This window comes from Nelusetta ayraudi, unplaced genomic scaffold, assembly GCF_046127955.1.
Source record: "Nelusetta ayraudi isolate G7.1 ecotype Tasmania unplaced genomic scaffold, CSIRO-AGI_Nayr_v1 ptg000008l, whole genome shotgun sequence".
Classification (NCBI taxonomy): Eukaryota; Metazoa; Chordata; class Actinopteri; order Tetraodontiformes; family Monacanthidae; genus Nelusetta; species Nelusetta ayraudi.
This window is the reverse complement of record NW_027466058.1, coordinates 3,512,501-3,535,054: the sequence shown is the minus strand read 5'-3', so window position 1 is coordinate 3,535,054 and position 22,554 is coordinate 3,512,501. Positions and strand designations below refer to the sequence as shown.

Sequence of the window (22,554 nt, the reverse complement as noted above, 5' to 3'; positions counted from 1 at the left end):
AGAGTTCACCACAACGTATGTAAACCTGCAGTGTGTCACAATTGGCTTGGGAATTGCAGTCGGGTGCAGCCTTTTGAAAACCACCTTGTTTTGACCCCTTCAATACATGTGGGAGGTCAAATAAAGCTCCAGTTTAATCAGAAAGAAACTCTGGCAGTAGCTGTAAACAGAGGGCAGAACATTTCAAAGGAATCTTGTCACACAAAACATTACTTCACAACGCAAAAATTGTAAGTTTTATTAAAAACAGTTTATTTTCATTCAATAAGCAAACAGTACATCTAAAAAAAAAAATCACTGCAGTTTTGGCACTACACTATACATACGTGAGGTACTAAATGCTTCATTTTTTTTTTTTTTTTTTTTTAACAATTTCAAGTCGTCAGGGAAGGGGGGTCAAGGGGGGCAACATTCACAAACCAAAGAAAATTCACCAGATAGATGAGAAATGTCACAGGATGAGTGAAGACAGTCCGGGGTTTTATGGGCAGCCTCTTCTTTTTCTTTTTGCATAAGTAGGTGAGAAACCATGGTTAGGTCGTCACTGCAAACGCATCACACGGCAGAGTGCACGAGGAGCAGGCCGACCAACAGCCTGCGCGTCTAAAAACGTAGTCGTCTACGTGACTGAAAATTTGAGGACACACACAAAAAACCAACAACACAACTTCCACTTCAAAAGGAAAAAAAAAAAAATCAAAACTCAAATAAATAAACGTTTGTGGATATTTGCCATTATGAGGTCAATACACATCCATGATGCATACAATACACACGCAAAGCCACACACCGACGCAGACGTGTTGCGTTGCAGGCGTAGAATCGGACCCTAACGGAAACTTCGAGACTGTGAGACGGCGACCGACACCGGGACAGTGCGAGACGGTGTCGTACACTGGGACAGTACGAGACAGCGACCTACACCGGAACAGTGCGAGACGGCGACCTACACTGGAACAGTGCGAGACGGCGACCTACACCGGGACAGTACGAGACGGCGACCTACACCGGGACATGTACGAGACGGTGTCGTACACTGGGACAGTACGAGACGGCGACATACACCGGGACATGTACGAGACGGTGTCGTACACTGGGACAGTACGAGATGGCGACCTACACCGGGACAGTGTGTTGGCTCAGAAGTCGACTTGGTGGGGACAGAGATCCTGAGAAATGTGCAGGGACACACGCACCCCAAACTGTACCACACATCAACGGCCCATACGCATGCGCACGCAAAAACACCCACACGAACTTGCACACGCAGGAACAAACAAACACACAAACAAAAACAAAAAAAAAAAAAGCTGTACAGCAATGTTACAAACTGCAGGCTTTTCACCCCTGCTATGATTGATCCTTAAATATTAAGTATAGTAGAAATGAAAATGGACTAAATACATAAATACACCTTTCCATTCCGTCCGTCACTCTTCGGTCGCGATGGTGCGTTGCTTCAATTTGTTGAAATCAGTTGAGAGCTGGTGCCTCCTCTGCTCCAGTGCATGCTGGTATCTGTAAATATGGGGCCTGTCCTGAAACTGGTCAAACCAGAACATAAGGATCACACAAAGGAGTCTTCGAGTCCCTCCTGCTGTAAAATATCCCAGAGACACGTTCACGCTTCAGGTCCTCTGCGATTCGCGACAGTTGCTGTTCGGTGTCTTTGGCGTGTGCTTTTTGAAAAATATTTTTTTTTCTGTATTAAAATTGCGTTCATCGGCTGGGTTTTTTTTTTTTTTTTTAAGCATAGTAGCAAGGGGAGACCAGCAAGTCGGTGAGGACCAGCAGCTGGTCGTCGGTAAACTGCTGCTTGTGCTGCTGCCAGTTGTCGTGGTGGGTGCGTCTGAAGTTGGACAGAGTCTTCTTCACGGTCATCTGCAACACGAGCGACTCGTCGATACAAAGCTCAAAGCAAAAGTCGAGCACAAGCGATGAGAAGGTGGGCGGCGGGGAGACGTACCTCTATGGGCTGCGTGTCGTTGAGGTGAGCGCTCAGGTCCATCAGCAGCTGGGGCATCCAGGTGGGCACGTCGTAGGGGCTGGAGAGGATGCAGGCGCTCAGGCCGAGCACGCCGGCGTGACGCCGCACCAGGTCTGCGGGAATCGTGGGGAGAAAGAGACTTCTGGTAAAATGACATGCTACGGGATTTCTAGTAATTCTCGTAAAATCTCACCCCAGGAGATTTATGAAAATTTAGTTTGCTTTTGTTTGTTTACTGTCAAGAATGGTCGTTATATTTTTCTCTGATTACTTAAAACCTATACGTCACGTCTGGTGACGTGTAAATGTGAAAAGTGTTTTGATTACACTTTTGCAATATACCTCTATATTGATACGTCTGATAAACCACCTCATGAGAGCGTCAAAACCTTAGTGATGTTTAAAAGTTTTTTTTTTCAAAGTTTAGGCGTTTGCATGACCAGTTCTCTATTGCGATATTTAGGTTTTGTGCAATTCTAGGGGTAACGAAAACACAGCTGACATCAAGTTGTTACATTTTAGATTGAAGGGTCTTTCACTCTTCCTCCCCCTCCCGAGCTTGCCAGTGAGCTACAGTGGCCTGCGCACCGAAAACCTGGATACCTCGTCCACCTTCTTCTTCGTTGGTTTATTTTTAAGGGTTGGAAAACCAGATTACTTTTATTGTACTGCGATTATACACTTTTATTAATGTATTCATGGGTGGTATATTAGGCTTTTACCAATATAAAAATCAAAGTTTCACTGCAGTTTGGGATCAGCGCAATAATTCTAAAACTCGTTTTCCCCACCGGCAGAGGGTATGGTGTCCACTATGGAGCCCAGCTCTCGTTTCCTCTTCTTCGGCAGGCAGGTCTTGCACAGTGCCTCAAAGTGGGCCTGCATGGGCGGGTCCATGGACAGGAAGTTGCACTGGAGGAAGCCGCTGAGCGTGGTGGCCGCCATTTCCCTCACCTGGAAAACAGAGTGAAAGTGACGGAGAAGGTTGAAGCTCAGCGAATCTACATGGTCTACGTCGTTTCTCATTAACTGACTGACAGGCTTGAAATATATAAAAAAAAAGAAAGTTATTTTACTTGTAAATGTAATCTTACACTTCACTCTCATCCCTCCAAACGCACCCCCGGCTGCCGTTTCTCACCTGCCAAACTAATTTGCGAGCGCCTTATTGTCGCCCTCTCGCCGAGCTGCACGACTCACAATAAAAGTCTTTAATTAGACGCAGCGTTCTTAATGTGTGTATCGTGGCCAGCTGGACTCTCGGGGTGGATGTGTGGGTGTTTCTCACCACGCTCGCCATAGGGTGAGCGCAAATTGTCGCTTGCACCTCACCGTGCCTCTATTCTTAGCAAAAACTGTTGATTTCCTCCCTGAGTGCTGCGCAGGGTTTCGGGGTTATGGAGGTGCAGCCGTTCAGAAACTCTCCTTTCCCGCACTTTTTCCCCTCTTAAAGAGCGGAAGTTTCTTTCAGAAGCGAAGCGGTTTGTGCGTCACTGGGATACTTTTGGCGATCCAATAAAACACGCGAAACACAACATGACGATGTTAGAATAGCGGCATGTCAACCGCATAAAGCGGCTACGCAGGCCTTTAAGTCAAGCTTGCGTTAGTCCAAGGGGGCAAATACAAATGATTACATCCGCCTGTCCGTCCGTCCGTCCGTCCATCCCCCACTCCTCCTTTGTCTCTACTCTGTCCCCCTCATCCTCACTCGCCTTCGTTCGGGATGTTATCTCCATAGCAACAGATAACTGCAGCCCGGGGTTTCCATGGCAACGGTCGGAGGGGCTGGAGGGGAGCGCGGAGCGAGGAGCGAGCCGGGAGGAGAGTGCTGAATCACTACGGCGGAGCTAAAACAAGCGGCCGCTAGCATAAACAAAGACGAGTCGGCCCGTGGCTCGCCGACGATTCCAGAAATAATTATTCAGCTGCCCGCGTCGCCCTGTCTCAGAAGCAGCCACCGCTGAGGACGACCGGCGACGCAAAGTGGCAGCTGCCACTGCCAGTTTTTTATTTATTTATTACCTCCAGCTGCTCGTCCTCCAGCAGCTTGATGACCAGGGCCCGCACGTCACCCACCGCTCTCTGGTCGCTCATGAAGGTGAACAGGTTGTAGAACACCATGATCTGGAGGTATGTGAGCACCGTGTAGCGAGCGTGCCAGGAGCTGCTGCCGGCAATCTGAAACACACAGGCGCACACAAATCATCACACCAGAGGCTCACGCAAAGCAAATATTTTCCATCACGGACGCTCCGTTAGTTAAACGAAATGGAAAACGTCGACATTTGATGGATTGTGTATTGCACCTGTTTTTATTAGGCATCACTAGTGAGTTTAGCTCAGGCAAGGGCAAACTGCGGCCGGGGGGCCATATGCGGCCCGTTGAGCTTTTTAATCCGGCCCATATTGGACTTCAGGAAATGATATTCACGGTCAATAAGGCATAAAATAGCTGTATTTCAGTCATTTCAATCAAGAGATAAATACAGTGGGGCTTCAAAGACACTCATTTTGTTGCAACTTTGCTTTTGTTCATTTCAATTGCCATTAAAGCACAGGTTTTCTACATATCCCATGATATATTTTTTCCTCCTTTGAGGCGGGTCACCAAAACACTCCGTCTGCTGCTGCTGCTCCGGCCCCTCTGTCAAATTTCAGAACCCATTCTGGCCCACCAGTCAAAAAGTTTGCCCACCCCTTGTTTAGCCAATGAGAGCACGTCAGCACAGCTGTCTGTATAAAAGAAAACAGCAATGAGTAGCTTAATAGTTAAAGCTTTTGGTGGTCGCTGCTTTTAATGTGTGTGCTTGCGTGAAGGGGTTTGTTCATCTGATTCACGTGGTTGCTTTCATACAGCAGTAAGAGAAAAAAACAAAACAAGAGGTGCCAAATTTAACACTGTGCCAAAATATGTGTCTGCGTGAACAGCGAGTATCCGGCCGCTGCCAGCTGTTCGACCTTTTATAGACGGTGGGCACCTGACATGCGCCCGACGCTGTCAGACCACATTCAAGAGCTCGGGTCAACCCTGACAACCGAGCGTGGAACCAGGCTGTGGCCATCAACTGCACTGTTTCATTACAAGCCTGTCTGTCTGTCTGTCTGGTAAAAGGAGGGGAGGCCGCAGGGTGTGCTGGTTGGAGTCGGGGGTTTCTGCCGTCTCGGTCAGAGAGGCGGATATAAAAAGCTCGAGTCGATCTAACTCTGCGTGACACTGGTCGGTTCCATTGCGCAATGATGCAAACGTGGAAGACAGCAACAAGCTAATTTTATGGTGTGACACTCTGATGCACCTCAGCGTCTCTGGCACCAGTTGCCGAGTCTTTTCACTAAAGAGCTGCTCGGTCACCTTTGAGTTTAGAAAGGAGGCTACGAATAAAAAGTAAGACTGGACATCTTCACTGGACTTGACTTTAGAATAACAAAGAAGACCTCGGTATTAACTGAAACAGTCTGTGTATTAGTCAATAACAAACTGAAATGATGCCTCATCTGGTCAATTATGTTACATAAATTTCATGTGTAGCCTTGAAAAAGCGATAAAATGTTCAAATTGTGGTCAACTTTAGTTCTTGTCCAGAAGGAATTTAATGTTATACGAACTAAAATAATTCCCTGTGGATTTGTGAGGGCTGAGCAGAAGATCTGCCTCCACAGTGAGGTAGAAGAAACAGCAACCAGGAAACTGGATTTCACGCATCACAGGTTAAACAAATCCCACGTGTGAATCTCCCTGTTGTGTTTTGTCCGACCTCGCGAGTAATTAAAACCGTGTTGCCGTTCAGACACACGCTGACCGGAACCGGCTCACCTCCTGCAGGACGCTGAGCACCATGGGGATCTGCTCGGTGTAGAGGAGCCCCTGAGACATCAGAGACAGGCAGGTCTTGGCGTCCCTCTTCAGCTCGTCGTAGCTGTCGTCGTTCTCCACGGGGGCGATCTGCAGCGGAGGGAGGAACGGAGGTCAGCTGGGACAGCGGAGCTCCGAGATCTCGGCTCTCGGGTGCAAAGAAAGGTGGAAAGAAAGAAGAGCTGGCGGCCGATGAATGGAATGAATGAATGAATGAGCGAGTGAGTGCTTCACCTTGAAGAGCAGTGGAAGCAGCCGCAGTTGTTCCGCAACGGCGGTGGAAAAGGAGCGGCCGGCGCTCGCGATCAGCCACTTGAGCACTGCAGACAATCAAGCGAGCGTTTTCATTTCTGACAATCTAACCGGCGTTCGCTCGGGGGCTGGTGTGCAAATTTTTTCGGTGGTTTTGCGTCGACGTCGTACCCGTTTTGAGCAGCTTGATGGCCTGCGTCCTCTCGTCCTGCTCGCCCACCTCGTTCTCCTCCACCACGTGGTTCTGGATCTCCTCGTCGCCCTCGGTCAGCGGCTTGAGCTGCAGCAGGATCCGCTCGGTGAAGTCGGCGATGCGCGGCGAGGACGTCGGCTGCGTGTACGGCAGGCTGACGTCGATCATGAAGATGTACGTGAGCACACTGGGAATAAAAGAATGAGAAAAAAATTCAAGTTTCACTTTATGGTCAATCCTACAATATATGCGACATATACAGAGCATTGGAATTTTGTTACTCAGCGGCCCACGGTGTAAGGAGAACATGCAGTGTACAAAAGGAAATATAAAACTACATCAGAGCAGTGCAAATGAAATGGTATGTCGGGCTTCACCTTCCGATTCGTTCCCGAACATTTTTGTAGACCTGTGTGAGTTTGGGCTCCAGGTACTGCAGCAGTCTGTGGAGGAGCTCTGACACACGCCACTCCTGCTGAGCGAGGCCTCCCTGCAGCACGTACAGACGACTGCAAAGAAGAAGAGGAAGAGGAAGAAGAGGAAGAAGAGGAAGAAGAAGAAGAAGAAAAAGAGGAAGAGGAAGAAGAAGAGGAAGAAGAAGAAGCCCTCATTAATCTCACAATGACAGCAACAATAGAAAATAATGGAGATTGTATTGATTAAAAGAAATAAGGAAAATAAATTAAATTAAATTAAATATTTATAGGCTAAAATATTTTTAGCCTAACGGGGAACAAATGGCAATCAAAAACAAGATATTCACATTAAATTGACAGCTGGATTATTTACAAAGTACGTACATAACATTCACATAAATGTTTTATTGCACCTTGATAAGGTGTAAGTGTGGGGGGGGATGAAATAAAACAAAAAAAGCAAAGTTAAATCCAGCATCATGGCCAGAGTCGTCGTCTGCCTTCAAACTTTCTACCCACCAGGCATCGACGAAGGAGCCTCCCTCCCCGTTGACCGGAGACTCCATCAGCATCTCAAACAGCCAGTGCAGCTTGCGCGGGTCCCTGCTCTCCTGCACAGCGCAGGGGGGGTGAGGGGGAGATGTTGAGTGTCATAAGGCAAAACACCTGAAGGGGGGGGGGGGAGAGTGGGGGGGAGAGAGGGGGGGGAGAGGGGGAGAGGCGAAAAGCTTACACAGGCCGTGGCAATGCAGGTGCCCCAGTCTGCGTAGGTCTCGATGGTGATGTTGGACAGGGCGGTGCGGAGCAGAGGACACAGAAGCTGCCAAAGGCTCTCGACCTGCAGCGGGAGGGGGGGGACAACGTTCAGTGAGAGGACAGGCAGGTCGGAAAGGTTCAAGCGGTTTTCCAGTCGTCGTACCTTGGAGAAGCTCCAGTGCTTGCTGCCCCTGATCAGCCCGGAGATGATCTCGGCCACGCAGCGCTGCTTGCTCTCGTGCGAGTCGGCCACCAGCCGCTCCATGTGCGGCCGCAGCAGGGGGAGGAAGGCGTCGTTGAAATTGCGAAACAGCCCCTGACGGAGAGAGTTGCACCGGTGAATCGCTGGTCCCGGCGGGTCCCGCCGATCCAACTCGTGACTCAGACGAACTCTCACCTTGAACAGGCAGAACCTGCGAGGGCTGAACTTGTCCTTGCCCTTGCGGTCCTCCAGCGAGAGAAACTCCACAAACTGGTTGATGAAGACCGGGTCCGTGAAGTGGTCAAAGATGATCTGCTCCCTCTATGAAAGCAGAAGATCAGCTCTCAGAGCTGCGACGCCACCGCGCATCCCGTGTGTGCGTTTGCGTCGTGCACCAACCTCAGTCATTTCCTCTCTGTTCAGGCTCTGCTTGGGCTGCTCCTCCGGCGGCGCGTACATCAGCATCTTTCTGGAGGAGAACAACAACAACGAGGTGACATTTAATAAAACTCTACGTGAACGCAGAGGCAAACACTGCAAAAGACAGCAGAGGGTTTATAGCGGGAACCTCGGCCAGCAGTAATATCCCCAGTGAGTCTTCTCCACAAACACGCAGCCGTCCCAGTCCTGCTGTGAGCGCGGCAGGCTGCTGCTGCTGTACTGCAGCCACCGGTTGTCCAGCCGGTCGCCTGCCATGAGGTCGCCCGACTCCTTCAGGTCACCTGCCAAAGACATGTTTGTTTTTGTTTTTTTAAATTGTGAGATTTTGATCAAAATCAGAGTTAGTGGACATGAAAAGTGGGAAAACTACAATCATGGCCACCCTTACAGAGTTCAGTGGGGGTGATGTGGACTTTCTTGTGATGCCGCTTGATTTGTTTCATGATTCCAGCGACAGCAGAGATTGCCACCTAATGGCGAAAAAGAGAATTGAAATTGAACATGAACGCTGGAAGGCAAATAACTACCAGACTCAAACTTTTTATATGAATGTGTAATCGCACCTTGCGGACGTAGAGGGAGTCGTGGTTGAGGCTTTTGATGAAGAAGGTGACGGCGGCTGGTGGGAGTTGCTGGTCGTCTCTGAGCAGCAGTGACAGGAAGCCGATGGCGATCTGCTCAAACTTCCAAGGCCTTGGAGACAAAGAGCAGCAGTGTAGTGAGACATGACGGAGAAGAGCACACGATGAGCAATTCTGAAGTAGTTTGACCCACATGTTCGTGTTGTCGATGGAGCCCAGCAGATCACCAATTAGCCGTTTGTATCTCCTGTGAAGAGAAAACAAACATAATCCTGGCATTAGTGACTAACTCTTACTCGTGCGCCGAGGCTACATCGTGATTAATCCGTCTTGGTGGTGTGAACTTACTCAACAGATTCTGAGTTCTTGACTTCTTGCCTGTTCTGACCACCTGCTACTTCCTCGTCAGAGGGAACGGGCTCCTTAGGAAAAGGCTTTCCAGTGATCATCAGTTTTTCAGCTACAGCACCGCACTCACTGGAAATCTGAAAGGGTAGCAGTGAAAGGGGAAAAATGAATTATTTCCTAATAAAACCAAACACAATCTGTTAAAACATTTAAATGGTGAAGCTCTAGTAAGTTTCCGAAGTCTTTCAAAGGATTTTAGTAAAAAGTTAAAGCAGCAAAACACAGTGTCATTATCACTTTTTTAAATGCAGAGAGTGGAGTATGTGCAAGTTCAACTCAGAAATGTTCACCTCTAACAGGCTATAACTTTATTTGGTTCAGGGTTCTTTAGTGCTGAGGGAGAAATAAAACAAAATTTTCACAGGTGCCAACAGTTAACAGAAACATTCTTGAGTTGAAGTTTGAGTTTTGTGAAAATGATTAAGGAGCAGGGCTCCATTGAAAACTAACATTACTTTATGAGTGAATGGTTTTCTACCGGTACGGGCAGGCGGCCGTTCCCCTACCGAGAAGTCGATACCGATGGTCTCATACTGCCGATGGATTTTGTCGGCGAGATCGTCGAAGAGGCGCACGATGGAGGGCTTCTCCAGGGACATGGCCGAGCTGAGGCCAGAGCGCACGATGGCGGGCCACGTCAGGGCGATGCACTCCCAGTCGTGCAGGTTGGCCAAGCACACTCCACTGTGGTTGCCCAGAAGGCAGTATAAGGCACCCTGGAGAAGCACAGAGAACCGTCACGACTGCTTTTGTCCCGCAAGTGGAAACAACGCAGACCTTGTCGGACTGAGAAAACGGTCATACTTTGAACTGCTGCTGCGTCACGCTGCCGTTGTCTGGGTTCAGGAACTTGAGGACGTGAGGAATCAGGTCTCTGCAGCAGAAGTTGTAGGTTCCCAGAGCGCTGAACAAAACATTTTGAGCCCTGCTTCGAACCTGACAAGGGATGTTGATGAGCATCAGGGAGAATTTGTACTTAATGTTTGGATGTGTTAATGCAAATGTGTGATTATTGAATTGGGAGATTCTTGTTCCCTTAAACTCACCTGACTGTAGGTGCTGGTGGAAAGTCTCAACAGGTCTCTCATCAGCTCCTGGTGAATACTCCTGTACTGACATCCTTCCATTGTCAGCTTCCGCAGCTGATAAAACACATTTTTAATGAGACGGGGCAAGAAAAACACAAACAAAACGCTTGCGGCCTTAATGAACTTGCCTCATGCTGGAGCATGACTCTGTCTATTAGCAGAGCCCTGATGTGCTGCTTCCTGCCATGGAGCTGCAAATACATTACCAAGCATTATACAATGCAAGCACACTGCACAACAGCTTGAACTGCGTCTTCAAATGACAAAGACAAAAACCAAAGACAATTTAAAGTGCGATTCTTCTTACTCGGTTCTCCATTGACTTCTTCACGAGGTTGAAGCTCTTCCAGCGCGAGTCGAACTCGTGCTTGTGAGAGCCTTTGAAGTGCAACAGGTCGCTAATGATCTGGAGGATTGAGAGTAGGAAATATTCATTAGCAGGATGGAAGGGACGACGTGCTTTGAGGAAAAGTCTTTAGGTCAACAGAGAGCTGCTCAGCCAGCGCTTCAGACAGCATCCACAATAAACACACTTGTTTGTATTGTGTTTGGAGGACAAAGCAAGTAATATTATAAAGGCAATGATATATTAATCATAAATGCAAGTTTTTTTCAAAGGACAACAGACTACACTTGTTTTTAGATTATTCATTAAATTTCATAATATGTTCAAACAGTTTTTTTATGCGAGTGCCTGCTCACCTTGATAATGGAGAAGAGCGACTTTGTGTCGTCCTCCGAGTGCTCCAGAATGTAATCTGCAAAGAAAACACGCATAAATGGCAGAAATGCCCCTGGTGTGTCCGAGAGCGCCCGCTGGGCCGAGTGTGACGAGCGCTTTGTGTCGAAGACAACACTTACGCAGCAGCTGCCTCATCACACTGCAGATGGCGTCTCTGTAGTTCTCTCTAGATTCATCTGCAAGTCCAAGTGATATTGTTGGGAACAAAGTGAACCTCATGAAATCCTAAAGTCTTGTCCATTGTGAGCAAAAGCGAGGTCGGTTCGAGTGTCATACGCACCATACTCCATTCCTGTGTAGAGGGTCGTCTCATCCAGGTTCACCATGCTGTGGACTCTAGAGGGGGGAAAAAGTTTGGAATTCATGGAAACAAGAGACACTCAAGATGTCTAAACTATGGTTTTAGTCTTTCCAAGTGTTTCAACGCCAACAACTTACAGCTCGGGGATGGCCTCTCCTTTCAGGGGAGGCAGCAGCCCCCCAGCACCGAGGAGGCAGTGCTGAATAATAGTCAGGCTCTGCAGGACGTCGTCGCTGGGAGAAAAAAAGAAAAAACACACACATACGATCAAGACCTTTCACATCCTTGCTCAAGAAAGGACAGACCCACGTCCAGTGTGCAACAGACTGGGACTCACCGGGTCAAGTCCTGCTCTCCCTGCGCGAACCTCTGCAGGCGCTGAAGTTCTGGCTGGAGAATCACTTCCAGTAAATAAAAAGCAAAGGAGGTCTCTTCGACGCTGGCCACGTGCCATCGGATATCCAAGTTCCACAGATCCCCGGGGCGACCCCAGTCCTAGTTCAATTAGAAAAAGAAAGGAAAAAAAGGCAGTGTGGTCACATTTAAATCCGAGCATTGCTGAGAAAGATTTTAATTTCTCAGGTTTCTTCACCAGCCACAATAAAGACGCCTTTTTTTCAACTACACCTGACAATTGATACAATTCTGTGATCACTTTGTCCATTATAACACTATTTCAACCCACTATCTACTAAACTCAGACAGTATTGACAGACAGTTAAGTGTTCTACAGGTGTGGTGAAAGGCAGGAGAACTGCTGTGGTTAAGAAACTAGAGCAGGGGAAGTCGTTTGTCCTCTCCACAAAGAGACAGTAATCTAGCCAAGTGATCCAGTCCATGCCTCTGTAAAAGCCTTAATGAGATCACAGTATAGGCTGCCGTCCTTGACTAACGATATAAGGAGAGAAGACAATTAATCAAACGAGGTCAAAGTGACCACAACAAAGCACCATCTAGTATAATGTAGCCGTCCCTGTGAAACAACCTTTCGCAGGCTTTGGGGAACATTACAGGGATGCTACAGAGGCGTAAGAGGTCCTTAGTTCTACTCATGTTTTCACCTTGATGGGTAGGTAGTCACTGATTGGCTGGTGGAAACCTCCCGGCACACTGCAGTACTCGGTGGGGTAAATGAGGGCTAAGGAGCGAAGGATGTGGTGCAGCAGGTTGCAAGCCAGCGTGTAGCCCTGCTTGCACTTGAGGTGGAGCGTCAGCTGCAGGATCTGCACCAGGTCCGAGCGGTAGGGCAGGATCTTGTCGCCGTCCACGCGAGTGACCTGCTCGACAAACGGCACAGAAAGCAGCGTTACAGACGGGAAGTTGAGCGAAAAGCAGAACCAGGTGATGATACTGGGACGCTGGAGAAAGGGGTGCAAATCACCTCCGACAACAGTTGGAGATTCCACAGCAGCTCCTTATCAAGTTCCTCCTCATTGAGAACCTCCTCATCTGTGGAGTTTATTTAAAAGAAAAGTGTGAGTTAGGTAAATAAATTATAAGGACCCAGTTAATGCTGGCGTCCTACTGGTGGTGGCTACTTACTGACAGCGATGTGGTTGATGGCATTACAGCAGTGTGGCACAAACACTTTGAGTGACTCTGCAGGGTGGCACTAAAAAAAATAGAAGTCAAGTTCAGGAAACAGTGAAAGCTGCTGTTATATTGACAATATGGACTCAACAACACTTAACAGTTGAGTTTTGTTATAAGCTCTCTATTTCAGTGGCTCACTCATGATTTAAATAGGGTTTGTTTTTTCCACTTGTTAAACTTGGATCATTTAACATATTTAAAAAAAAAAATGTATTGATGTGCTATCCAGCTGTCCAGCTGGAGAGCGCGGGACTCACCTTCGCAGCGGCTCTGCACATGTCGGCCACCATTCTCCCAGAGACTCGAGTCTCAAAGATGTTGGTGGTTGCAAAGTTGAACACCTTTTCCAGAGCCACCTGCACGGAACAACACATGCAAGTAATTACAAAGTGTGCATACAGCAGAATACCAAAAAGAGTCATATATAAAAAAAAAAAAACAGAGCAGTACTTTAAAGATGTCCAAAGAGCACTGTGTGAGGATGGTGCTGAAGGTGGAGGACAGGCCGAGCTCCACCAGACTCTCTAGATGAGTCATCTTCTCAGTTTCCGTTTCCTCTCGCGTTTGTTCCAGAGTGCTGCTGTCAATCAGGGCAAAACACCTGAGGTGGGGACAGAACAAAAAAAAAATACAGCGTGATTCTTTTCATCGATGAGCGTTAAATAATACCATCATCGCCGCGATGAAAGCTGTGAGGTCACACATTTTAACGCACCTGTCCATGAACTGAAGCACAAAGTCCTCAAACTCGGCTGAGGCTGAGCACATCTCTCTCTCCACCTGAAGGACAGACGCCGTGAGACCGTGAAAGAGCTTTCTGCAAGGGTCTTCAATGGTAATTGTGCAGTTAATCATGACAAAGGGAGGCAGGGAGACTGTGTGCGTGCTGTACCTCTGACAAGTCTGTTCTTTCATGAAGGACGGACGAACAGTCCACCAAAGGCACAAGAGTCACAAAAGTAGCGATAAACTGGAATGTGATCTATCGGCAAAGAAGTGAAGATATTAGAAAAGTCAAAAGGGGGAAAACAAAACGGACACAACAACGACAAAGCTGAAGTATGAGCTGATTGAAAACTTTGTGGCCCACCATGCACTTGCTGAAGTCATTGGGGTCGACGCCAGGCAGAGCCCTCATGAGCAGTGGCAACATGTGAGTGGGTCCCTCGGGGAAGCGCCGGCCCCCTGAGACGAGGCTCCGCGCCACACCGATCATACAGCTCAGAGTGGCGGTGAGTTGGTGGGGTTCGGTGAGGGTCTCCAGAGCAGGGTACGTTCTGACGCAGAGAGGGAAAACTGTCAGCGTTTTTCTTTTTAATCAAAAGGAGGAGATGTTTTTATTCCCCGCTTACTTCTCCAGCACGGGCGGAATGACCAACTCGGGTCTCATCAGGGCGAGGTTTTGCAAGGCTTGGGCTGCGTCCAGGCTGCCCGTTTTGCTGAACATGGCCAGCAGGACGGGCTGCATCATGCTCTCCACGAACACCGTGATGTCCTCCTCCGTCAGCTTGTGGCTGTCCGGCACCGGTGTCTGCCAGGTGGGCTTCCGGTAACGCTCCCTGTGCAGCCGCCGCACCACGCTGGCCGGCAGGCGCTGGAGCAGCTTCATCAGCTTCATCTGGACGTGGGGGGCAGAGAGACAGACGCATGACGCTGGGACGAGTGGAGAGGTAGAGGGCGCTGTCTGGACACGCACACGCGATAATGGACAAACAGGAAGTGATATACACTGAACACAGCTTTGTCCACTCACACACAGAGGCTGATAGTGGGATCCTTTTCATTTAGTTTACTAAAAATGTCCTTTGAGTCTCAGTCAAGTATCCATCCTGTTCTTGTTTTGCCTTCTCCGCTTTACAGACGGTGTGTACGGAACACAAAGTTCAAGAAAACAACCCCTTGTGATGTCACAAATAACATGGATGCCTCTCCAATGACATATCAGAGGCTCCTTGTTTTTCAGTTTCCATCCAAAAAGTACCAAAAATACATCAATACTGGCAGGAAGCTAAAAGTATTTTTCCAGAAAGCTTTAAACACAGAGCTGAAAATGCTCTGTGTTTACAGCTTTCTTTTTGCTGTAAAGTCCTTTCTGGAAAATCAGATGAAAAACAAAAAATAATAACAAACTAATATTTCATAAGAACAAATTTGCACACAAACTAACAATTTCCTCTTTTTTTTTTTACTTCATGGGACCAAGTGTTCTTAGTTTTGACCAAGATTACACATCACACGGTGACCCCAGTAAGCCTATTTACTCCTGAGTTGATTGTGAAACCCTGTTTACATGTCGCAAAACTGCAGCTGACTGGATCCTGGTTTCACCAGGCAACAAGAGAGAACAAGAGGTCCCATTCCAAAAATAAAGGTTTGTGTACTGCACACTGCTGCCTGTGCTGCTTCAAACCGGGTAGGAGGGAGATGGGTGGAGTGTGTGTGTGTGTGTGTGTGTGTGTGAGAGGGGTTCTCTTGACAAAAAGGAATGCACCCCCTCCACAATCCAGTGACCTTTAATTGCACTGTGGCTGCTTTGGTCTCGTGTCCTGTCTGACGTTAACGCTGACGTAAACCTTGACCGTCAATGACATTCAAAAAGCCTACTGTGAAAGTCCGGATGAGTGACGGCAGCTTTGGCTACTGCTGCTGCTCTTCACAGCCCTAAGAGTATTGCTGAAAGGGCCGGGTTGAGAGGTGCAGTTTACTTTCAGAGGAATGTACAAATGTTCAGGTCTTTGCCGTTTACAGTAGCTCTCCTGCTTCTCACGCACCTTTTGATTTCAAACGGGTGTGTGTGTGCGTGTGTGTATGAACAAGATGGAACTCCTACATCAGCATGGATGTATGTACCTTCCAGACAGTACGAAAAAAAAAAAAAATTTTCCCCCCCTTAAATTATTGCACATACATTACAAATACAAACACATAAGTGATCACAATAGAGGTGAATATCTAATATCTGGGCTAAACAGTCGACATACACGCCTGGTTGCTCAGATTGACATGTAGGAAGTGACTTACCAGCCAGCGGCCGTGATTGGACGGGTGGAAAAAGGATGTGATACTATTGAAGAGGCCACTGAGCTGGGCTTGCGCCCGCTTGCTGGGTCCTCCCTGGAAACGACACGGAGGTGGTTAATTTCCGATTCCGACTCCGTCAGATATGGACCAGATACAAAGGTGACGGAAAGCACACTAACCAGGAGGGAAGACACCCAAAGGACCACGTGGCTGATGTCGTAGGCATTGGTGATGTATCGCGGCACCATCATCTGACTGGTACCGACAGGGAGGTTCAAACTCCTCAAAATCCTGGTGAAAATCTGAAAGGGGATCAACAAAAACCATTAAGATCCAATATCGGCTGACCTGCCAATGCAGAATTTGTTTTTTATGAGTTTTGACAAACTGACATGTTTGCCTGTTGCACATAACTATTTTTAAATAGCATGGGTCTAAAAGTCAGTCGGCTAAAACATAAACAAGTGACTTCCCTTTGCTGTCATCAACAAGGAAAGGTGATATTTTGTTTCTCAACCGGTCATGACTATGAAACACACACCTCAAGCCCAGATTTCAAGGGTCGGGTCAAAAGTGAAAGCTTCAAACCTCTAAGGCTGCGTTCAGACTGCAGGCGAATCTGATTCCAATCAGATTCCTTCTCAAATCTGATTTGTAGGGCTGACCGTCCACACGGTTTTTAGCAAGTGTCAAAATGGGATCTGGCTGGTGGAACATGGCTGGTGGAACATTCTGGTGGGGAATCCCACTAAAGTCTCTTGTAAATTAATTGTAATTTATGAGTGGCCACACGTGGGCCGTACTTTGCCAAGGTATGGCGTAGTGACGTCACGGACAGTAAAAACCTATCAGTGTGTTTGGAGCTGTTCAGACTGAGACGCATTTGTCCAATTTGAAACGACCTCCCGCAGGTGGCTTCAATCTTTAATGTGATTTGTGACTGTTCAGACTGCAAAAGAGCCATGGGATTGGATGCATTGGGTGGGCTAAAAATCAGATTTTGGCTGGCAGTCTGAACAAGGCCAAAGAGAGAATCCAACCTAATGGTGAAGTAAATGGTTTAAAGCATTGACCAAGAAAAATAATAAAATAAAACTATGAACCTTGGGGATGTAAGGGTCCCAATCGATGTAGCCGATGTTGTCGTTGGCCAGCCGAGCAAAGAGATTGACCAGATGCTGAAACAATAGGAAATAACATTTACATCATCCACCAAATCTGCATTTTAAATCAATTTCCATTCATGTATTTAATGCCAAAAAATTTTGAAAGCTGTTTCAAAGCACAAAGCATGTGGAGCATGCACATCAGGGAAACCCCAATCCCTGCATGACCTTTTACCCAATCGTCTAACTGCATCCCCAGTTGGCCAGCCTGTAACCAGACTGACCAAGCTGTCCGGCCAACAAATTAAGCCACTCACCACTTCCCAGCTTGGAAGGTTTTGCACAGACACCCATAAGCTCATCAACTCGTCGAACCACAACCTGGCAAACCAACAAAAAGTTACAAAAGTGCAAGACAACGTACAAATTTTGACATTTAAAAGACGTCAAAAAGTGTCACAAACTAGATGCTTTGTTATTCTTTTGGCAGATACAGTTTTAGCGGTAATCTTGGAGAGCTGCACATTGTGGCTAACAGCCAAGTCAAACCAGGTCATTCCTAGATGCTCAGCTTTCTAAAAGAAGTCCGCTAAGCGGACATAATTTTTTTTTGAAAGAAATACACAAGCTGAGTAAAACTAATAAAACCAATGACCTTTGAGGCTGCCAGCAAGTTATTACTGTCAACTTAAGTTTGTTTTTCTGGTCAATGAAACTTTAAAAGCACATTTGCAAAAATCCTTGTCTGCCTGAGAGGCAAAACATTATTAAATGAAATAAATCTAAAATGCGTTGGTGATTTTCCATCAAGTGAATCAGTGACGCTGGGACTGAGGGACAACAGAGGAGAGCTTCTTACTTGTAGCCCTTGTGGTGAAGATCCGGTGGCAGAGTTGTTGGGAGGAAGAGCTCAAAGTAGCTGATTGCTCTTTGCATCGTGACATCGAATGGACAGAGGAGGGGTCGCCACTCATCCAGCATCTCCTGAGTGGCAGACTCTGAAAAGTACCTGCGTGGACACCAAGCACGTGACAAGGGTGCCATTGAAATCAGATAAGACCGATGATGTCTTCAAAATGTGTTCTTGTACAGTGAAGTCAATTGAAATCCACACACTGAGCCCACCGGGCCAATTAGGAAAGGAGTTCTATGCTGCATTACTGTGCGTGTTTTGTGTAAACTCTGCAGGTCATTTCAGGCCAACACCTCCTGCTTGGGGATTCCAAATCCACTCGAGGACTTGGAGAAACTCTCACTTCCCGCTAAGAATACTTCACTGCGTCTGAGGGCTGAGCCACAGTGGGGCCTCAGCGGCTGACTACAAATCACTCTCCCTTCTCGCAGAAACAGGAAACTCTCGCACAAGACAGATTTAGATGAGATAATAGGATTATCTGCCTAAGTGCAAATAGAGGGACAAGTCGCCACGCTTGCCTAAGACATCCTCACAACTCGGCGAACACAGCAGGGGAGGCGCCGAGGACGGCAATGTTGTGGACTGATCGTACAGTGTTGCAAAACGCCAAGTGAAACATTTGGATGTGTCACCACCACCCCCCCCAAAGGAGCTAGTAGGACTAGTAACAGAGCTTTTTATAAATAGCTAGGATTTGTTTTATGAAATGTATCTCATAACATAATTTTCAAAATAAATCAAAGACAAGCAATCGCAAAATGTACTTACGGTCTGCAGCTTTTCACGAGTGCCTTGAGGACACCTTCCACAGAGCTGGAATTAACAACAAGAAGAGGAATATCAAAACACGTCAGTGTATCCTCTGGAAGAATTGATACTTGAGTAAAAAAAACAAAAAAACAAAACAAAAGAAAACTTCACACCATTGCAATGCGACTTCAAGGTCATGCACACAAAGGCTTATTCATGCACCAGTCGGTGCAGAGTGAGTCGAGAGAACCTTTTAGGGCTGGTGTGCGGTGAGGAACTACTAGAGGAATGCAAACACATCACTAAAACAGTTGTTGTGACTCTTCGCGGTGGCAGCGGTTGTGCAGAGTGCTCTTCCAATTGATTTTTTTGTTTCCCCCCCCCCCTTTTTTCAATTTCCAGCGGACAGTTTTAGAGATTTGACGCCAAATATAGACCAGAAACACCACACGAGGTATTTCCTTTCACGTGTAGCCTAGGGACAAAAACCCACGCTCACATAACGGTGTTGGCAGCTTGAGGACAGATATAACCAAAGCTTTTGATCTCCCAGTCAACAATCCCACCAATCTCCTCACATGCAAGCTCAAGCCATGCCTGGGTTGGGTTGGAAACGTCCTGCCAATCCCACTCCCTCGCTTTTCACCACCGCGCCATTCGGGACCTTTGCAGGCCGACATACTTCACATTTAGTGGCCTAACAATAGCCGAACAATGGGTTACACCATCTGAGCCAAGCCTCTCTCATTGCAATTTCCAAGTCCCGAGTTCGGGGGGCGAGGGGGGCAAACCCATGCGCTGAAAACCCAACACCAGGAGGAACTGGGCCAGCTGGATATCCTGTTGCAAAGCACACGGACTCTCAGGGAGGTGGGAGTGGTGGGGATGGGGGGGGGACCCCCAGACTACGCTGCATGACCTTTATGTGGGAGTTCAAGTGACACCTCGCGTTCGCCCAAAACACATTCCGGGAGGAGAGGAAACGTGACGGGAGCTCGTGTTTGCCTCTGACGACTGAAAACACTGACTGGACGGTTTGGACCTGTCCCAACATGTCACAATCATGAAAAACAGGTGTCAACAAAAGAATGTAATTAAGCAGTGTGTGGAAATTGAACTGTGGCAACGCACAAAGCTTAGGCAACATTTTCGAAATCCAGACCACAAAAAAAGTTACAAAGATCATTTGACGTTTCCACTAAAATGTAGTTTTTCCTTCTGAGAAAATGTTCCAAGACGCGAGACAGACGAAGACAGTTTGAAACATTAGCAGGATTATTTCATTATCAGCCAATCATATTATCATTATCTCAAGTAGCGTGACGGTACATGACACCATATCCTGGAGCTCACACTGACCAAAACGCTCCACTGCTCTATATATACACACACACACAAACGCACACACACATGTGTGTGTGCGTTTGTGACATGAAGAAGTGCCTAGTCCAGAAAACATTGGAAAAAATAAAACAGTCAGGAAAAAACAGCTTTCATTGCAGTTCCGCAGACCAGAAATGCCACCTTGCAACAAGGAGATAACTGTTCCTGAAAGTTCTCTACTTGCAATCTCCACTGGCCCGTGTTACAGATGAATGCCAACTTGCCGATAGTTAATGTGTGAAAAAGGAAAAGGGTCTTTTAGCTGCAGTGCGACAGTCTCCAATATGGGTGAGATGTTAACATTGGTCATTTTCTCTCATTAAAGCTCAGTGCTATATGTGGGGGGAGGGGGGGGGGAGTCCAGTTATTTTGCCATGCCATAAACAGAAACTAAAAACAAAACAAAAAGTGCCCCAGAAGGAAGACTTCAGAATGAAACACAGAGAGAAGTGTTGTCCTTACCACCTCTGAATCAATTTTAGCATTATGTTTTTAGAGGATGAACGAGGCCGTGGAGAACTGAATGTGAGAGGAGACAAAGGCATAGAGAACACATTCAGCAGAGCCAATCACCTCAGAGTCCATCTGTACAATCTACCGCGTGAGCAGTTTTGAATAAGATGAGCTTGTGAATCGCTACAGAGGCTTGCTCCATCAGTTGGTACATAAAAGTGAAGTGCTGCAAAGGTTTCAAGTGGTCAACGTACAATGTTCCCATGGCACCATAAAAGAGCACCTCGCACTGCTTGCTAAGAACTTCACTCATGCATTCTTGCTTGTTTTAACAGTGATTTACAAGAGCGAGAGAGAGAGAGAGGGGGGAGGCATTGGGGTGAGAGGTCACAGTGAGTGTATAATCTGTGATCAACAACAACTTTGTCTTTAAGACAACTGCAAATTCTTCTTCCGGTACTACCGTGAGGTACGCGTGTGCGTATTGGTTGCCAAATCCTACAGGTTTTGCTTTGTCGAAGCATATTTCATCTTTTAGTCTTATTATTAATCACATTCACATATTTTAGTCTGACTAATTCTAACCTAAATTGTGGCAAACATTTTGTTCCAAGTTATTGAATAAGTTATCAGTATACAATTACCACAATTTCTAGTCATTTTATCACCAGATCAATGCAGATTGCGCACCATTGGAAATACGCTGTCATGGCATTTCGTAGCTTGTAAGATTAAGCATGCCTTGTGGTGTAGTGGAAAATTATGCAGAGGAAAAGAAGAGGGCCATACTTGGGAAACCAGTTGAGTCCCAGATGCTCCGTCTTGGAAAAAAGAATCCTGTCGTGCAACTCATACAGCGGCCTCCACTTCAACTCCAGGTCTTCTCTTGACAGCAACTCCTTTTTCCTGTTGGAAGGAAGTAACATGCAATAGGACAGAATCAATGAGTGATGGTGAATAAGTTAAAAACCAATTGAATCTATATTAGGTCTTAATGGCACCAATGGAGCGCCCTTGCACATTCAATTATCTATAAAGTCTCCAAAAACAGCCTCAATCAGCCCTTGGTTTATATCCCCCTAGAAAAATCATTTGCCTCAACTTTTTTCTTTTTTTAACCGATGCAGTGTGGCACCCTTCTGCATATTTGAAAGATGATATGAATGAGACAGCTGCAAGACAAATACTTGGCCAACGGTGGGAAGAGTATCGCTATCATTTGTGACGTTACAAAAAAGGTAACTTGCAGAACTCAGTTTTCTGGCGCAAGGACTTCTCTCATTTTAAACAAGTGGACTCACACAGTAAACAAAAAGTAACCGTCTGAAAATACTGGTAAAATGAATTTTACATAAACAGAAAAAGTCAATATTTGAGTCATGTAAACATGCTGTTGTTGTAATCAGATGGCGTGGGGGGGGGGGGGGGGGGGGGTGCTTACTTAAGTAGGTTGATGAGAAGCCGAGAAAGGCCCTGCATCATGCTTATCTCCAGTTTGGGGATGGTCACTAGCTCGTAGAGCAACTTGATGAACAGCACATGGTCTTCTTTGCTGAACTTGCGCCCGTACAGTCTCATATACCTGAAGAGGAATCACAGATCAAGAATTTATCATTGTACTTTTAGTGAATATCAGATGTTGACTCCTGTAAGTGGCCTGACGTACATAGACATAGGAATCTTATGTTCTTTTCATGCAAAAAAACAACAAAAACAAACCCATGCATTTCTTTCATTATTAATAATGCATAACCTGAGCCCCAAAACTGTTGCCATCGCTGTTGAAATGCTCAAATAGCAATGAGCAGTATCTGGGTCAGCCCCACAGTAAACTTTCCATCTCTCTGAGCCGGCAGTGACTCACTCATGGACAGAGCAATGTGCCAGCATTGGGGACTGAGAGGGATTAGAGAAGGCCCAGCTAGCAAGTGCATGAAATGAAACTAAAATTCAAGGGACACATGAGTCGCAAATTTCTTTTTCACATGATATTTTGGTAAGTACACAAGTGACAGATGGAAACAACTGCACTCATGACTTAAATGTAGCGGTCATGATGACACGACCTGTGTTTTTTGCTAGCAACCGAAAAACTTTTAAAGGGCAAATTCC

At 46.8% G+C, this 22,554-nt stretch overlaps 2 protein-coding genes across 3 annotated transcripts in view; one reads left to right on the top strand and one right to left on the bottom strand.

Annotated features, from left to right (window-relative positions):
- The window catches only part of wdr27 (WD repeat domain 27), a 210,966-nt gene that overhangs the window by 154,576 nt on the left and 33,836 nt on the right, over window positions 1-22,554 (top strand). The window lies entirely within an intron of this gene.
- psme4a (proteasome activator subunit 4a) overlaps window positions 229-22,554 on the bottom strand; it is a 23,757-nt gene continuing 1,431 nt past the window's right edge. The window contains exons 2-48 of one of the 2 annotated variants that reach the window (XM_076018778.1): window positions 21,884-22,024; window positions 21,232-21,348; window positions 20,452-20,508; window positions 18,625-18,669; window positions 17,800-17,949; window positions 17,258-17,321; window positions 16,938-17,012; window positions 16,014-16,136; window positions 15,835-15,927; window positions 14,166-14,431; window positions 13,904-14,090; window positions 13,706-13,795; window positions 13,529-13,593; window positions 13,264-13,414; window positions 13,071-13,169; window positions 12,763-12,832; window positions 12,602-12,669; window positions 12,282-12,497; window positions 11,558-11,715; window positions 11,358-11,453; window positions 11,200-11,255; window positions 11,039-11,095; window positions 10,880-10,935; window positions 10,485-10,583; window positions 10,306-10,368; window positions 10,136-10,231; window positions 9,894-10,025; window positions 9,596-9,805; window positions 9,030-9,166; window positions 8,875-8,928; window positions 8,664-8,793; window positions 8,489-8,570; window positions 8,228-8,381; window positions 8,059-8,128; window positions 7,855-7,980; window positions 7,621-7,773; window positions 7,435-7,539; window positions 7,221-7,312; window positions 6,663-6,794; window positions 6,264-6,472; window positions 6,075-6,160; window positions 5,802-5,930; window positions 4,013-4,168; window positions 2,779-2,941; window positions 1,967-2,100; window positions 1,117-1,881; window positions 229-1,002 (exon numbers count right to left, since the gene is read on the bottom strand). In XM_076018778.1, coding sequence (XP_075874893.1) covers window positions 1,747-1,881; window positions 1,967-2,100; window positions 2,779-2,941; window positions 4,013-4,168; window positions 5,802-5,930; window positions 6,075-6,160; window positions 6,264-6,472; window positions 6,663-6,794; window positions 7,221-7,312; window positions 7,435-7,539; window positions 7,621-7,773; window positions 7,855-7,980; window positions 8,059-8,128; window positions 8,228-8,381; window positions 8,489-8,570; window positions 8,664-8,793; window positions 8,875-8,928; window positions 9,030-9,166; window positions 9,596-9,805; window positions 9,894-10,025; window positions 10,136-10,231; window positions 10,306-10,368; window positions 10,485-10,583; window positions 10,880-10,935; window positions 11,039-11,095; window positions 11,200-11,255; window positions 11,358-11,453; window positions 11,558-11,715; window positions 12,282-12,497; window positions 12,602-12,669; window positions 12,763-12,832; window positions 13,071-13,169; window positions 13,264-13,414; window positions 13,529-13,593; window positions 13,706-13,795; window positions 13,904-14,090; window positions 14,166-14,431; window positions 15,835-15,927; window positions 16,014-16,136; window positions 16,938-17,012; window positions 17,258-17,321; window positions 17,800-17,949; window positions 18,625-18,669; window positions 20,452-20,508; window positions 21,232-21,348; window positions 21,884-22,024 — 5,347 coding nt within the window. In that variant the 3' untranslated portion in view covers window positions 229-1,002; window positions 1,117-1,746. The remainder of the gene's footprint in view (window positions 1,003-1,116; window positions 1,882-1,966; window positions 2,101-2,778; window positions 2,942-4,012; window positions 4,169-5,801; window positions 5,931-6,074; window positions 6,161-6,263; window positions 6,473-6,662; window positions 6,795-7,220; window positions 7,313-7,434; window positions 7,540-7,620; window positions 7,774-7,854; window positions 7,981-8,058; window positions 8,129-8,227; window positions 8,382-8,488; window positions 8,571-8,663; window positions 8,794-8,874; window positions 8,929-9,029; window positions 9,167-9,595; window positions 9,806-9,893; window positions 10,026-10,135; window positions 10,232-10,305; window positions 10,369-10,484; window positions 10,584-10,879; window positions 10,936-11,038; window positions 11,096-11,199; window positions 11,256-11,357; window positions 11,454-11,557; window positions 11,716-12,281; window positions 12,498-12,601; window positions 12,670-12,762; window positions 12,833-13,070; window positions 13,170-13,263; window positions 13,415-13,528; window positions 13,594-13,705; window positions 13,796-13,903; window positions 14,091-14,165; window positions 14,432-15,834; window positions 15,928-16,013; window positions 16,137-16,937; window positions 17,013-17,257; window positions 17,322-17,799; window positions 17,950-18,624; window positions 18,670-20,451; window positions 20,509-21,231; window positions 21,349-21,883; window positions 22,025-22,554) is intronic. The other variant, XM_076018780.1, reaches the window with a different exon arrangement.